Source organism: Suillus discolor (genome assembly GCF_016758755.1).
Source record: "Suillus discolor strain FC423 chromosome Unknown F5147scaffold_105, whole genome shotgun sequence".
NCBI lineage: Eukaryota > Fungi > Basidiomycota > Agaricomycetes > Boletales > Suillaceae > Suillus > Suillus discolor.
Genome location: NW_024541352.1, coordinates 1 through 15,077, shown reverse-complemented (window position 1 = coordinate 15,077; position 15,077 = coordinate 1). Strand labels below are relative to the sequence as shown.

Here is a 15,077-nt window from a genome sequence, read left to right as displayed (position 1 = left end):
GCCAGGCTGGCCAATATATATGTACATAGAGCAAGGAAAGCCAGTTTATACTCAAGTCTTAACTTATCACCAGCCAATGCCCAAGTCTAGACAAGCATATGTAATTACTGTACAAGATTAACTAGCAATGAAGACAATGAAGGATACGAGATCATACCTTCTGGTTTCTCTTAGAGGGTTGCCTTGCCCTACCTGATCTACGAACCTCAGGCTCAGTCCTAGGCTTCTTGGACTTACTTGATGAAGCATGGTGAATGGCTCTCTTCCTCCCTTTCTGCACCACCTCTTTAACCTCCTGCTCCTGCTGTTCTTCTTCCCCAACTACATTCTCCTCTGACTCAACATCCTTCTCCACCACCCCTTCATCATCTACCACCAACCTCACCTTCTCATCCTCATCACTGAGTCCCTCCTTTGTCAGCCTCTCAATGTGACCAACGACTGAGCACAAGACTTCCCGGACAGCATCATCCAGAGTGGCCAAGAACTGTAGATCAATAGCAGAATGAGGTAGGTAGAAAGGGGTATTGGGATCAGCCTCATCCTCCTCATACTCTATCACGCGCTTAGACTCCCTATAGAGGAGCCCAATTCCTAGTACTACTGGCATTGCAGATGGCGGTCCTGAGATTGGACATGTTTGTAGCTTGTTCAAGCTGGCCATCAATGTCGTATATGATGTGTGAATGTCCTCAGGAAGATAAATTCCGTTCCAAGACCAGTCAGCCCAGGTAGGCAAATCTTGGTGTCGCTCTGAAATTGGCTGTTGGACATATAAGCCATAAAATTGAAAACAGCACCAAGTGACACTAACCTTCTGATTGGCTAATATTGCCAGGTCCCTAGTGGCATCTACAAGCTCCAAGTAGTTTTCACTCTTGCTAAGGGTTTCTAAAAATGTGTATCGGTCATTGATGGCAACATCATCTGGGGTGGTCTCATGGGTGTGAGCGGCCGGATGTGTTGTACGTTCTGTGAAATGAGAGGCAAAGGAAGCCGGCCGGTCTTGATCTTCTTCATCTAGGGTGCTCACTACTTTTGTCTTGGACTTCCCAGTGACCCGCATATCAGCATCCTTAGCCTTGATAAACACAACAAGCTTCTTATTTGCAGTAGAGGGTCGTTCCCAATACATCCATAGACGATTTACTTCCTCTGTCTTCATATGAGAAGGGTCTTTGACTACAAATCCTGTGGGAACTGAACCAGGTGCCAAATAATTGGACGGGCTGGCAGTTATCACGCCCCAAGGTACAGGTCTAGAGCCACCTGTGGAGACTTCTACACACCATTGAGTCAATCAAATATCATGCATATATTGAAGACATTAGATCTTACTGTATGAAGTATGAAAGATACTTCTAATCAACTCCTGTTGGCCCTTGAGGCCAATACCATCACGAAGAGGAAGTTTTGCATATCCATCATTGTCTACTATGATTTCAGGTAAGACAGGTCCATCCTCACTGTCTGAAGCTGCATGGTCTGAATCCTCTGAAGGGTCTATCAATTTAATAGTTAGTGAGCATGATATTTAAAATCAAATGAAACACGTACAAAATTCAGTCTTAGACCATTCTCCGAAGGATTCAAATCCATTCGAAGCCCACTCCTTGATACCACTTGAGCTCACAGAAAATTTTTTCTTAGCATTCTGAGGCGTAGTTTCGTGTCTATAGTTTAGTTAGTCTTGAGATTTCCTTGTTGATTTGATGTCTTACAGACTAACAGACAATGTCTGACTAGCTTTTTTCTTACGACTAACAAGCATTACTACACGACAACCCATGGTGCGCCGAATTTGCTCTGCAAAATCTTCCAGAGTTTTCTTGAGGTTGTTCTCACGGTATCTCAAGCCAAAGTGTTAGACTAGAATAACTGTAGATTTGAAGTCAAACTTACATTGCCTGAGTTTCTTCTGGCGCCCCCTCCTCATTCCATTTCTTCATGGCAAACTTGACCTCCTGCTGTTGTGAAGGTGTCATGTTGTTGAACTATTCCCTGGCATTCCCAGTGCGGTACTTGATTGAATACTCCAAGCCTTTACTCTGTTGTTGGGCCTTGTCATATGTGTCGATCTCCTGCTTAAATAATTTCTGTGCCATGTCCCACTCAGACAGGGGTTTCTTATAGAAAGATGCTTCTCTTGGGCGACTCGCTGCCTCACGTTCGTCTGCCTCTTCCTTGTCTTTCAGACTTTTGGCATAGTATTCTTTTATTGCCTGTAGGTAACATTTATGTATATCATCAGACAACTAAATACATATACAGTATAAAAATTTTGTGACCTTTTTCAAGGAAGTAGGCAAGGCAATGGGTTCCTCTTGCTCGTCTCAAGCAGCTAGTATGGCCCTCTGAATCTTCCTCACCACAGGTTTTCCAACAGATGAGGAACCTGCAGCAAAAATGGCCTTAGAGTGAAGGTCGAGAATTGGCTTAAAGGCAATAGACCAGTCGGTAGACATTGTAATTGATTCAAGATAAAAATTGCAGGTAGGCTGGTACAGGCGGTAGGAGGGTGGCTAGCCAAAATTAATTTGAACACCCATGTTTATCAACAATAATGCGTGACTTATGAAGTCACGCATTATTGTTGATAAACATGGGTGTTCAAATTAATTTTGGCTAGCCACCCTCCTACCGCCTGTACCAGCCTACCTGCAATTTTTATCTTGAATCAATTATCAAATTGGATATATTGAGACGGTCAAATTCACATCAAGTAACAAGATTAAAGGCACATTATACTTCCATTGAGTGGTGGAGTTAGACCATGTAGATAATAGACAAATTCACATCAGATAAAAAGATCCAAAACACGTTATACTTCCATTGAGTGGTGTGTAGATAATAGATGAGGGTAATCTAATCAAGTAAGATGAAGAAAAATGAAACATGAAGGGATGTACGAAAAAGCTAAGACAAAATAATTGTATCCTAATCCTCATCCTCATCAGGGATACCAGGCATGGGCCTCAAGACAACCGAAATCCAGCAGGAGCCAGGTCTTTTGCCTGGCAAAAGGATCCTGGAATGAGGTGGTTGTGAGAATACATACTTTTTCCTACATTGGCCATTCTTGCATTCAAAGATGTAATATTTGTGCATGTTGACAGAACACCAGGCATTACTCCACCCACACTGTGGGCACTGTACTGGCAGGTACTGACCCCAAGGGCAAAGTTCAGAATGCGTCCAGGCGAACTTGGTAATGGCCAACGAACCTGAGTTGTCAGGCATCAGCAAGAACGCATCAGTGTGGTGCCCAAGTTTGTAGGACTGGCCCAACATGTCAGGGAAGATGGTGTGAATGGGCAAACACTCGATGATGACCAGCTCCGCAAATGCGAGCAAAAGGTGCGTGGCGAAACTTGGCTGAAAATGAACAGCATTAAAGCCAATAGTGGCTGTGATGTGATGACTGTTAGGGTTAGTTAGTATTTGCAAAGATAAGATCAAATGGACTTTATGACCGCCTGTTGCAAGCCTGAAAAGGAAGTGACGTTGTTGATGAGTGCGCCACACGAAAACAGCCATAAGTATGATTCCGCGGCACCATGAATCAGGGGATGCCAAGGTGAAAGCAGAACATCGAGAACCTTTGGTGTCAAATGAGCAAATACAATGTTAGTCAAAAAAATGCCACTTACAGAGTGAACGTGTGCTGAAACATATGACTTCTTGTTGCCCTTGTACCCAATAAACGGATCCCCATGCTCGTTGTCGGTGTGGTTAGTGATGGTGACGATGACACGAGCCCAGTTGGAGCTCATCAGCGACTGGACGATGGCAGTCGCCTGCAACCGGTACTCGTCGATCTTTGAGGCATTGCCGATGTCGAATGCGACGGACTGAAATTCCAACCCTCCACTGGGGAAGTATGGCTGAAGGAATTTGGAGGCCAGTTTGAAACAGCCGCCGGTGACGTCGTGGTCGACAAGGACGAGATGGAGCATGAGCGTGGGTGCTAAAGACAGTTGGGAATGGAGTGAAACCTCCAATGTAGCACGAATGTGGAGGAATGAAGGAAGGAGCGGCTGCCCCTTCCTGTAAAAACCCTATAAAATGAAGTTAATGTTAGTTAGCATGAAATACACGAAAAAACTTACAAAATAGGGCAACTGAGATGCGCACCCGCGTTGTTCCATGCCAATGTGGCAAGATATGCAGATGAACGTGACGTCATTGGCCTGCACCATGCATGCACTGGCAGGCGGGATGTTCATGCAGTTTGAACACATCACCCACGGACAGGTGCTGCAGAGGAAGAGGCAATCTTCCCCTACAGAACCGTCTCTGCAGATGAGACAAAACTGCAAATAAAGATGCGTGTTAGTGCAAATAGTAGGTAACTAATCACTTACCTTGTTGTGTTCAGACGGCTCTCTCACATTCAGCTCACCCGGCGCAGTGACCACTCCAGTAGATGCTGGCAACGACAAGGCAATTCGTGGCGTGGTGCCACCAGTGGACTTCTTGCATGTTTGTTTAGACTAATATAGATATATCAAATTAGTAAATGACATGAACCAAATAACACTTACCATTATGTACTTTAAACAAGCGCAAAGAGAAGATGGACAAGTCAAAGTTTGAACGTTTGAATGTTGGTTGATTGTGTCACGTGTCAGTTTGTTGTTATTTGTAAAGTCACATGATGATCAACAATGAAACAATGAACTGTGCCACAGTGACACAGTTCATTGTTTCATTGTTGATCATCATGTGACTTTACAAATAACAACAAACTGACACGTGCATATGAACAACAACAATCAGTTCTCACGGTTCAATCTCTCCTTTCGTCTTACCTTCATCATTCCCCTTCATTCCTACTTTATTTCTGTCAGTGCCGTTACTCAAGGGCGACTTCTGGTGTACTCCTTTGGGTTCTTGCAGACTGCAGCTGCAAGAATTCAAAGGTACTACCCTGCAGTCGCCCTTCAAACATAGTAAGTTCAATTTTTTTTTTGACGCGCCTACTTACTCATTGTTTTCATTTACATATACTCTCTTTCCCTTGGGGTCTCGCAAGGTAAGTACTTCATTTCTCGCACCTGCTTGCTAATGTCTGTTATACATAGGATTTTTGATACTTAGGGATGGCGCAATGAGAGCCACCCTTCCTTTTGAGCGCCCTCTAGTTGCTCAATGGTAAGTCCTCCTTCTCTCACATCCAGTTGCTAATCTTTGTTCTATTTAGTATTATACTTACGGTTTTTGACTTGGGCTAGCCCAGTTAAACCTCTACTCAAATGGTAAGTCCTTCTTCTCTCGCATCTGTGGGCTAATGTCTATTTTATTTAGTATTTCACTTATTGGGACTAGCACAGTGCATGCCACTTGTCAGTGGCTCCTGCTTATTGGGACTGGGGCTCACGCAGTGCATGCCACTTGTCAGTGGCTCCTGCTTCTTGGAATTGGCGGTATTGCAGTGCATGCCACTTGTCAGTGGCTCCTGCTCCGACTTTTTAATAGCCTGCTCCAACTTTTTCAATAGTCTGTTCCGACTTTCTAACAGTGGTAAGCGCTCAATTCCTGATGACCTTAACTGATCTGTTTTGTTCTCTAGACTGCTAAACCTGCCGGTACTTTTGTGTGGTAAGCGCTCTCTAGTTAAGTGTTAATCTTGTCTTAAATTTTGGTCTAACGTTTCTACAGGACAAATTTGTATTTTATTATATATATATATTTGCTACATACATTTTCACCTGGAGTGTTGAGGCTTTGGTGAGGAGGGCCCCCTCATTGAAGTCTCGCCTCCCCTTTTGTATTTGCTACTTTATTTGTTTGCATACTTGTAGTAAAATTCATTGTCACTCGTACTTTGTAGTTGAAAATGTATGTTGATGGACGCACTTCATTTGCTGCTGGCTGAAAAAGTCACGTGACCGTGTGTATATTAGCAAAGAGCCTTATTAAGAAAGCAAGCGCAAAAGCACAGTAGTGTATAATAATAATAATCAAACACTGCACAGACCAAAGCAACAAAGCAACAATTATCTACTACATGTCTTAGATAAATAATGTGTTATGTAGATCTCAATTCTGCCTTGATGCAGCTCACCATTGACATGCTGAAGGACGCTATCATTGATTATTGTCTGCCAGTCAAAATATACTATTGGCATAGGCAGATGGTGGCAGAACACTAGGACAAGTAGCCATGACACCATATGATACAACCTTCCCTTCCCAGTCAGAAGGTTGATTCTTCTTTGAAATTGCCTTCTGCAGCACACTAGCATATTTTGGACTGACGGACATTCTCAATACCCTGCAGGCCACTTAGAGGCTAGCCTGCCCTCAAAACTGTTCGTGTTAAGAGTTCTGCCTCAGAGGTAATACTTAGTTAGCTACACCTATACTGTAGGGTATTGAAAATGTTTTCTTTGTTAACCGAAGACAACATTCTCAATATCCTGCAGTATAGGTGTAGCCAACTTACCTCTGAGGCAGAACTCTTAACACGAACAGTTTTGAGGGCAGGCTAGCCTCTAAGCGGCCTGCAGGGTATTGAGAATGTTTTCTTCGGTTAACAAAGAAAACATTTTCAATACCCTACAGTATATGCCTCAGAGGTAAGTTAGCTACACCTATACTGCAGGGTATTGAGAAACCCTGCAGGCCGCTTAGAGGCTAGCCTGCCCTCAAAACTGTTCATGTTAAGAGTTCTGCCTCAGAGGTAAGTTGGCTACACCTATACTGCAGGGTATTGAGAATGTTGTCTTCGGTTAACAAAGAAAACATTTTCAATACCCTACAGTATAGGTGTAGCTAACTGGTTACCTCTGAGGCAGAACTCTTAACATGAACAGTTTTGAGGGCAGGCTAGCCAGTATATGCCTCAGAGGTAACCTCAGAGGTATCTCCCCTCCATGGTCAGAAGGGAAGAGTCAGCCTTCTGATGGTGCAGGGCAGTTTGTATCATATGGCGTCATTGCTACTTGTCCTGGTGTCCTGCCAATATCTGCCGGATGCCAATTTACTATTATACACTACTGTTATTGCGATTGCTTTCTTAATAAGTGAGTCCTTGCTGTCTCTCAAGGTGTTGAACTCCAGCTGGAAGTGTCTCCTGCTATTTGAGACAGGGATCCCACAGTGTAGTTCCAGATTCAGAATATCATTCATTCTTCTGTGGTAGTCTGCCAATATTAGTCTTCACTCTTCCACATCTGAGTGAGTTATTACAGTACTAATTATGTCACATGGATCATGTCACAATCTGGGCAAGACTTCATTTAATCCGTCTTCCATCAGTAGATTCCATTCATATATCCAAATTTGATCGTGGGACAATTTTTTTCAGAATCATTTCATATAAGTTAAATTGAGTCTTGATCCGAATGAGCTGGTTGAAAATTTTCCTTGCTCACCATGGACCAACAAATGAGTCAATCAACCAAGCTGAGAGCAGCTCTGACCACAAGGATCAAGGAAATTATGGGAAAATCATCAGCAACAGGGATCTTCAGAGGGGGGATATTGCAAACTCACCTTCTACACAAAGCAAGGTGAGGTTATATTTAGGGCCTTATTTGATCCGCTCTATTAAATGGTCTCACTTAAGATTAAGAATTGGACATGAGCTAGACAGTTGCTTAGCAACACATGATGTCAACTTCCATACTTCTGGGTCAATCTCAGAATATGAGATCAATCGAGCTGCACTGACAGTTGCCCATGCAATGGTAAATCCTTGTGAGTTATTTCACTCTGCAAGATATCACCTGGTTTTAAATTCACATCATTTGCAGATTATGTGGATTGGGATGTTGACAGATTTGCCGAAATGACCAAAGTCTCTACACCTAAATCTGATGGTCCCCTCGCTAATACTGATCAGCTACCAAAGTACTTTTCTGCAGCTATGATCGGTAAAATTTCAGTACCAGCTACTATTGTGGACCGGCAAGGTAAAATTTTAACAATTTACTTGCCAAATATTCTGTCTTCTTCTCGGGTTGTATGTTCATTCTTCCTTGGGAATTCCCCTCATCAATTGATAAATTAAATTAGGAATATGTGAACTCAGCCACTAAGGGTTTACGGACTTTACTTCTTGAAACAATTACGTCCTCCACCCAACAGTCTTGGCGATCTCAAGGCTTTGTTGTCCCAGAGGGGGGTGGGGAATTTGGAGCAGGCAGAGTCACAGTATCACCAGCATATTTTATGCAAAGACACGAGGTATAGGCCAAATTTAGTGGTTGTTTAGCTACTTTTGACTTTGTTTGATTTCATTTGCAGAGACTGGAAGACCCAATGGTGACCTCGGCTTCCTATAAGTCTGTGGAAGTCCAAGAGTGGCTAGCTACTTTATCAGCTACTGAATCTTTCTGGAATGCCATTACCGCTGTATCGGCTCCAGATCTATTTGAAGCAGGCACCTTGGCAATCACTCGCATTATTCAGGAGCTTCAAGGTTCTGATAGAACATCGCCACCCATCTGTCATTGGCCCTCGATCTTCTCAGGATTGGAAATAATTGCAAATCATACAACTTTATCACACAGAGATTCTGGTGGCGCACCTTCCCTTTTTGATCTTCTGATTAGTTTAGGCAGTGGCCATGAGGCTAAGTTGACGTTAGCAGATGTTGGGGCCGAACTGGATTATTACCCTGGGACAATGGTCTTCATTTCCGGGAAGGTTTTACAACATTCTATTGGTCCATGGGGTCCAGGAGAAAGGCTTGTTATTGCCCATTTTATGAGGGATAAAATCCACTCTAGAGTCGGGGTATCCAGACCCCCCTTTCCAACACAGGCCTATTTTTGAAGATGGTGGGGCAGCAGGATAGTTCTTGGTTGTGACAAGTAGATGATAAGGAAGGAGTGGTTCTTGGAGGAGGAGGGGTGGAATGGGACAAATCAAGTGTTTGACAGTATACCTACTAGATTAGTTGATGCGCTCTAGTGATTCCTATGAATGATTTCAACTATCAAAAATAGAATGTTGATAATATCAATTTTTTCCCCCACACGTAACCCTATGTCTCCCCAGAAAAAAACTCGACTCAAGGCAGCTACATTTTCCTTCCAAGGAAGAGGTCGTTTGTCTAAAGGCAAGGACCTTGATGTTGCCTATGTGTCTCATAAACAAGTCATTGGAAAGAGAAGGAAGCCAACCTGGGTGGAATCATGCGCTGATAGCCTTTATGACACTGCCCCAACACCATCTCCATCCTCCAGCCCTCGTAAATGTATTAGAGAAGACACTCAAGGGTTGCAAAACAGTCATGAAGATTTTGATAGACAAACCCTTGGTGACTTTGTTTCTTATGTAGAGAACTCACAAAGAAAAACCAAGGCAAGCATAGTGATTCAGTGTCTTTTAATGATGTACTAAATAGAGATTATTACGACCAGACACAAATGACTTTATCCAAGAATATCTGCCTTTCCGAGACTTGTACTTGGATATTCTCCTTGACTTGGAGAAACCCTCCAATGTATCCCAGTGCCAGTCTTGTCAGATTAGTGAAGGGAAATTCCGCTGTTTGACTTGCAGTGGAGATCAGACATTCTGTCATTCTTGCATTGTCAATGCTCACCAGTTTTGCCCTTCCACAAGGTTCAAGAGTGGACTGGGAAATGCTTCAAAGACACATCACTTGAAGAATTAGGTTTTATCTGGCATATGGGCCATGGGGGACAATCATGTCCATTTTCTGATGACATGCATGCATGGGAGAATATTCCAATGGACGCAGAGGCCGATTTCCCACCGACAGAGACAGTTCATGGTCCAACTATACCAACCAAGTTGACCATTGTACATTCCACTGGAGTGTTTTTGCATAACATTGTCTGGTGCAGCTGTCCTGGGGTCGATTGTCAGCAGCATTTGCAATTGCTGAAAGCTAAATTATTTCCAGCAAGTACCACTTGACCACAGACTGCCTTTACTTTTGATGTCTTAAATCATTTTCTAATTGACGCACTGGAGTGCAAGACTTCAGCATCCAGCTTCTTTGAAAAAATCTGTCGCATGACCAATAACTGTTTCCCAGATACTGTTCCTGTAAGTCTTATAAGTCTTCTTGGTGAAAGTTAAACTAACAGTACCAATTTGTTTTTCTAGAATAGATATCGAGAACTCATGAGAGTGTCTCGACTGTGGAGAGACTTGATGAGTCGAAAATGGTTTGGGTTTGCCCATAATGATGAGCAGAAACCGGACAAGGGTGATCTGGCTTGGTTTTGCCCTGCTTGTCCACAGCCTGGGATTAACCTACCTCCTGACTGGCAAGCCAGATATGAAAGGCAAGTCATTTATCTATGGTCTCATTCTAAGGAGAGGCGGCTTAATTTCCCTACTACACTTGAGAATATCATACTCACTGGCTAGCCCTACACTGCATAGTGTACAAGAGCTCCGGCCGGGTTGACTTATGTTCTAATCAAGCTGGCCAGCATGATATAGACTGGATGTAAAACCAGGCCGGCCAGCACATTAAATTGGCTTGCTAGCTTGACACAGATAGCATGCATAACCGTGCTGGCCGGTTAAACTGAGGTGCATAGATGTCACCCAAAGACATGCCAGCCAGAGTTAGTTCGGAGAGAAACTTCTACTTTATTTTTTGCACTTTTTTAACCTTATGCTTACCTGTTTGTACAGTTGGCTTGTTTCACAAAGATATGTGGTAGACGGGAACTTCACTGCTCAGCATATGGTAATAAGAAAACCACAGTTGGACATTAGTTTGTCAGACGGGCTTGGGTATATGGTGAAAGATCATGAATACCAGACTCATCTGTCATCGGCTGTAGAAAGTAAAGAGGTGAGTTGGCTCATGACAACCACTTTTCCTTATGGCTTCACTATCTTTGTAGCGGTCTTCTTGCAGCAATCATCGTGCAGTAAATGCAGCCAATATCAGCAGGAGCAATCTTCGAGCTACAGGTGTAGGAGCAACTGCTTGTGCTCGACATGGATGCTTTGTTCCTCATAGTATAGTTGATTTTCAGAAGGGTGAAAGGTCTGTGTATGTCCTCCAAATCAACATGTTATGCAAGCTCAGGTAATTTTTAGACACATGAATATCGACTACTCAATATGCAATGCATTGAATTATCATTCAGCTGGTATAGACTCTTCCCTCATCATTTATGATGTGGGGTGTCAGTGGAGCATTAATTTTCTACAGAGAGTAGCCCAGAGCAAGGGCTTGTCTGTACCTGAAAATATGCACATTGTTCCAGCAGTTGGAAAATTCCATCTTAGCGCTCACAAATTGGCTTGCTTTGCAAGGTACAGCCTCAACTTTATTCAAGGGGCTGGACATGTTGATGGGGAGATTTTGGAGACTCTGTGGGCACCATTCAATAAGATCTCCCCAACTGCTCGGTCAATGAGTCAGGCACACCGTCAAGAAGTTCTTGATGATCATATGCGAGACTCAAACTGGAAAAAAATAGTGGGAATAAGTAAGCACTCCAAATTTTGCATTTGATAAAGCTTGAAAATTGAGCTTCCAGTGAAAACTCTCTTGAAAAAGTACAAATGGGCTCTCAAAGGTGTTGATGACACAAAGTCTCCCTTTGACGAGCTCACTCTGTCTCTGGACCCTGAGAAGATTTTGATGTGGAAGATCGATGAGAAAAAGGCCATGGAACAATGTGGAGAGTATCTTGACATCTATCAGTTGCAGATGAACAAAGGTAAGTGAACTCTGTCTAGTTGTGAGGCTGCTATTCTTGTATAGACGTCTAATCAGTATTTGTATCTAGCTCCAACTATGGCAGAGATTAGACTCAAATTAACTGAGTCTGAGAATACCTGACACTGGCAAACCTGGGACAGTCTCTTGGCTCATTACTGGCATCAATCTGGAGGATTTACAGTATGTAACCAATACAAATAGAGAAACAGTTTGACTTAGTACTATTTTAGGGATGGACTAAGGGCAGATATTTGACAACTTCCTACTAATGCAACCCCAGGACAGAAAGCTTCTATAGAAGAGAAGTGACAGAGATTGACAGCTAGGATTGCTAAATTTCATGAAACAGCTGATGCCATGACTGCTGGTATGGATCTTGGAACTGCAACAGTGCATTCTAACAATCCTAGATTCTGCTATGCAGGTCATGATGAAAATGTTTGGGGAGAGGTCTCAGATGAAGAGATCTCAGAGTATATTGATGAAGAAATCTTGGCTGAAGAGATGGGTATCTGGATGCCATCATCAGTGCCCTACCAGGATGCATTGGCTCTCGGACTGGGTCCCCTCCAAGTTGAAGAATTAGAACTTCGAAAGGGCCAAGCCAATGACTGCCTCAAAAAGCTCCGAATGGCCCTTGGTCATAAGGCCATCATCTATCGTCAGTATTTTCGAAGTGCTAATTCAACATGGGCTGGGACTAGGTCAAAGCAAGAAGCTCAACGCTGTCAGCTCAAAATTGACAAGTGTGTAAGAAGCTATCAGAGGGCAAGGTCAGCAATGGAAGGTCTAGGCATGGACAAAGCCACCTTGGGGAGTCTTTATCAGCCAATATCGCCTACAGAGCTCAGTATAGACAAAGAGGTGACAGAAGAACATAGATTTGGACAAGGATCAGACAGGCTGGCTTGGTTTTGGAGGGGAAATAATGCAAGCCAAGGTCAAGACGATGCCTGGATAGATGAATGTAAGAAAAAATATTTATCTCTATGATATGTCACTAAAGCTCCAACCGATCTAGTCTACAGGGTGAACTGGTTGAAGGCTAAGGCTAGATGGAATAGATGGCAAGAGGAATTAAGGCTGGTAAGACATGAAATGGGTTGGACCATAAACTGGTTCAAGTACCACCAGAATGAATGGGAGAGAAGGGGTGGCCAAGCCACCAGACCTGGTCATCAAGCCTATGCTTATCAGCAGGTCTTGATGTGGGGAAGATTTGTTGAGGAGGCGGAGAAAAATTTCAATGGATGTCAATTTATACTTTGATGTGGTATACTGTCTTTGCTAGGAAAAATATGACAGGATAATTCTCAATGCTAATGAATGACAAGGTAGCCTAGCTAGCACTAGCTCCACTCTATGTAGTCCACAGCTGGCCAAGATAATTGTATCTAAGATATGGACTGGCCAGATGGTTCCTACAGCATGTATGTACATGGCTGGCCCTTATAAGAGTATATAACTAGCTTATATCTACCCTATGCAGTCCATGTAATTCTGATACCAATAACTGGTTAGCCTTGATTCTACAATAGACAGAATCAAGTCGGCCGGTATGAAATGTTGAAACCAATAACCAGCCAGTCTTGATCATACATGTTGTAGGAACTATCTGACCAGTATACATATCTGAAACCAATGACTGATCAGCCTTGATTCTACTATTGTACAATTAAACCGGCCAGGATGCAATATTAAAACTGATAACTGGCCAGTCTTGATTCTACATGCTGTAGAAGCTATCTGGCCAGTATGAAATTCTGTAACTAATGACAAGTATAGAAATCTCAAACCAATACTTAGCCAGGCTTGATTCTACTGTAGAATTAAACTGGCCAGTCTTGATTCTACTGTTGTAAAATCAAACCGGCCGGGATGCAATGTTGGAACTGAAAACCGGCCAGCCCTGATTCTACTATTGTACAATTAAACCGGCCAGGATGCAATATTAAAACTGATAACTGGCCAGTTTTGATTCTACATGCTGTAGAAGCTATCTGGCCAGTATGAAATTCTATAACTAATGACTAGTATAGAAATCTCAAACCAATACTTAGCCAGGCTTGATTCTACTGTAGAATTAAACTGGCCAGTCTTGATTCTACATGTTGTACAAGCTATCTGGCCAGTATGAAATTCTGTAACTAATGACTAGTATAGAAGTCTCAAACCAATAACTGGCTAGCCTTGATTCTACAACAGACAGAATCAAGTTGGCCGGTATGAAATGTGGAACCCAATAACCAGCCAGCCTTAATTCTATTGTGGTAGAGTCAAACTTGCCAGGATGTAATGTGGAACCAATAACTGACCAGTCTTGATTCTATAAGCAATGACTGGCCAGCCATAATTGTACCTGTAGTAGAATCAAGCTGGTCAGTATAGAAATCTGACACCAATGACTGGCCAGCCTTAATTATACTATTGTACCATTAAATCGACCAGGATGCAATATTAAAACTGATAACTGGCCAGTCTTGATTCTACTGTTGTAAAATCAAACCGGCCAGGATGCAATGTTGGAACTGATAACTGGCCAGCCCTGATTCTACTGGTGTAAAATCAAACCGGCCAGGATGCAATGTTGGAACTGATAACTGGCCAGTCTTGATTCTACTGTTGTAAAATCAAACCGGCCAGGATGCAATGTTGGAACTGATAACTGGCCAGCCCTGATTCTACTGGTGTAAAATCAAACCAGCCAGGATGCAATTTTGGAACTGATAACTGGCCAGCCCTGATTCTACTGGTGTAAAATCAAACCAGCCAGGATGCAATGTTGGAACTGATAACTGGCCAGTCTTGATTCTACTGTTGTAAAATCAAACTGGCTGGGATGCAATGTTGGAACTGAAAACCGGCCAGCCTTAATTCTACTATTGTATAATTAAATTGGTTAGGATGCAATATTAAAACTGATAGCTGGCCAGTATGAAATTCTGTAACTAATGACTAGTACTAGTATAGAAATCCCACACCAATAATTAGCCAGCCTTGATTCTTCTATAGAATTAAACTGGCCAGGATGCAATGTTGGAAGTGATAACTGGCCAGTCTTGATTCTACATGTTGTACAAGCTATCTGGCCAGTATGCAACTTAATAACAAGTGACTGGCTGACTTGATTTTACAACATGTAGAACCAAGACTGGCCAGTTATCAGTTTCAACATTGCATCCTGGCCAGTTTGATTCTACAACAGTAGAATCAAGGCTGGTCAGTCATTGGTTACAGAATTGCATACTGGCAAGCTTGATTCTACCTGTAGTGAAAAATCAGGCCAGCCAACTAGCTAGCTGAATTCTATATCTTGCAGGCATAAAGCTAGCCACTACCACTGATGGTATCATTTATATATATATTAACACTAAACACTAATTCTACATAGGCCAGCTGTATT

General features: G+C 42.7%; 5 protein-coding genes across 5 annotated transcripts; 2 read left to right on the top strand and 3 right to left on the bottom strand.

The window, feature by feature from the left end:
- Nucleotides 1-151: 151 nt before the first annotated feature.
- Nucleotides 152-1,949, bottom strand: F5147DRAFT_780365 (uncharacterized protein; the record flags this gene model as incomplete). The annotated part of the gene is made up of 6 exons (XM_041442443.1): nucleotides 152-763; nucleotides 815-1,281; nucleotides 1,339-1,503; nucleotides 1,558-1,673; nucleotides 1,722-1,850; nucleotides 1,903-1,949. The coding sequence occupies 6 exons, from the start codon at nucleotides 1,947-1,949 to the stop codon at nucleotides 152-154; spliced, it is 1,536 nt and encodes a 511-aa protein (XP_041286136.1).
- A 45-nt stretch (nucleotides 1,950-1,994) lies between these two features.
- On the bottom strand, nucleotides 1,995-2,465 carry F5147DRAFT_780364 (uncharacterized protein; the record flags this gene model as incomplete). The annotated part of the gene is made up of 2 exons (XM_041442442.1): nucleotides 1,995-2,222; nucleotides 2,370-2,465. The coding sequence occupies 2 exons, from the start codon at nucleotides 2,463-2,465 to the stop codon at nucleotides 1,995-1,997; spliced, it is 324 nt and encodes a 107-aa protein (XP_041286135.1).
- A 472-nt stretch (nucleotides 2,466-2,937) lies between these two features.
- On the bottom strand, nucleotides 2,938-4,547 carry F5147DRAFT_658203 (uncharacterized protein; the record flags this gene model as incomplete). The annotated part of the gene is made up of 7 exons (XM_041434402.1): nucleotides 2,938-3,028; nucleotides 3,059-3,421; nucleotides 3,466-3,599; nucleotides 3,651-4,058; nucleotides 4,110-4,313; nucleotides 4,365-4,493; nucleotides 4,545-4,547. 7 exons carry the CDS (start codon nucleotides 4,545-4,547, stop codon nucleotides 2,938-2,940), a joined length of 1,332 nt encoding a protein of 443 aa, XP_041286134.1.
- A 563-nt stretch (nucleotides 4,548-5,110) lies between these two features.
- F5147DRAFT_658202 (uncharacterized protein) lies at nucleotides 5,111-6,057 on the top strand (the record flags this gene model as incomplete). The annotated part of the gene is made up of 7 exons (XM_041434401.1): nucleotides 5,111-5,154; nucleotides 5,235-5,258; nucleotides 5,308-5,447; nucleotides 5,501-5,523; nucleotides 5,573-5,601; nucleotides 5,805-5,841; nucleotides 6,040-6,057. The coding sequence occupies 7 exons, from the start codon at nucleotides 5,111-5,113 to the stop codon at nucleotides 6,055-6,057; spliced, it is 315 nt and encodes a 104-aa protein (XP_041286133.1).
- Nucleotides 6,058-9,684: 3,627 nt separating this feature from the next.
- Nucleotides 9,685-13,293, top strand: F5147DRAFT_658200 (uncharacterized protein; the record flags this gene model as incomplete). The annotated part of the gene is made up of 13 exons (XM_041434400.1): nucleotides 9,685-9,841; nucleotides 10,019-10,029; nucleotides 10,090-10,205; nucleotides 10,630-10,792; nucleotides 10,845-10,990; nucleotides 11,044-11,438; nucleotides 11,490-11,672; nucleotides 12,099-12,641; nucleotides 12,681-12,926; nucleotides 13,009-13,104; nucleotides 13,164-13,190; nucleotides 13,213-13,230; nucleotides 13,283-13,293. The coding sequence occupies 13 exons, from the start codon at nucleotides 9,685-9,687 to the stop codon at nucleotides 13,291-13,293; spliced, it is 2,112 nt and encodes a 703-aa protein (XP_041286132.1).
- Nucleotides 13,294-15,077: the final 1,784 nt, after the last annotated feature.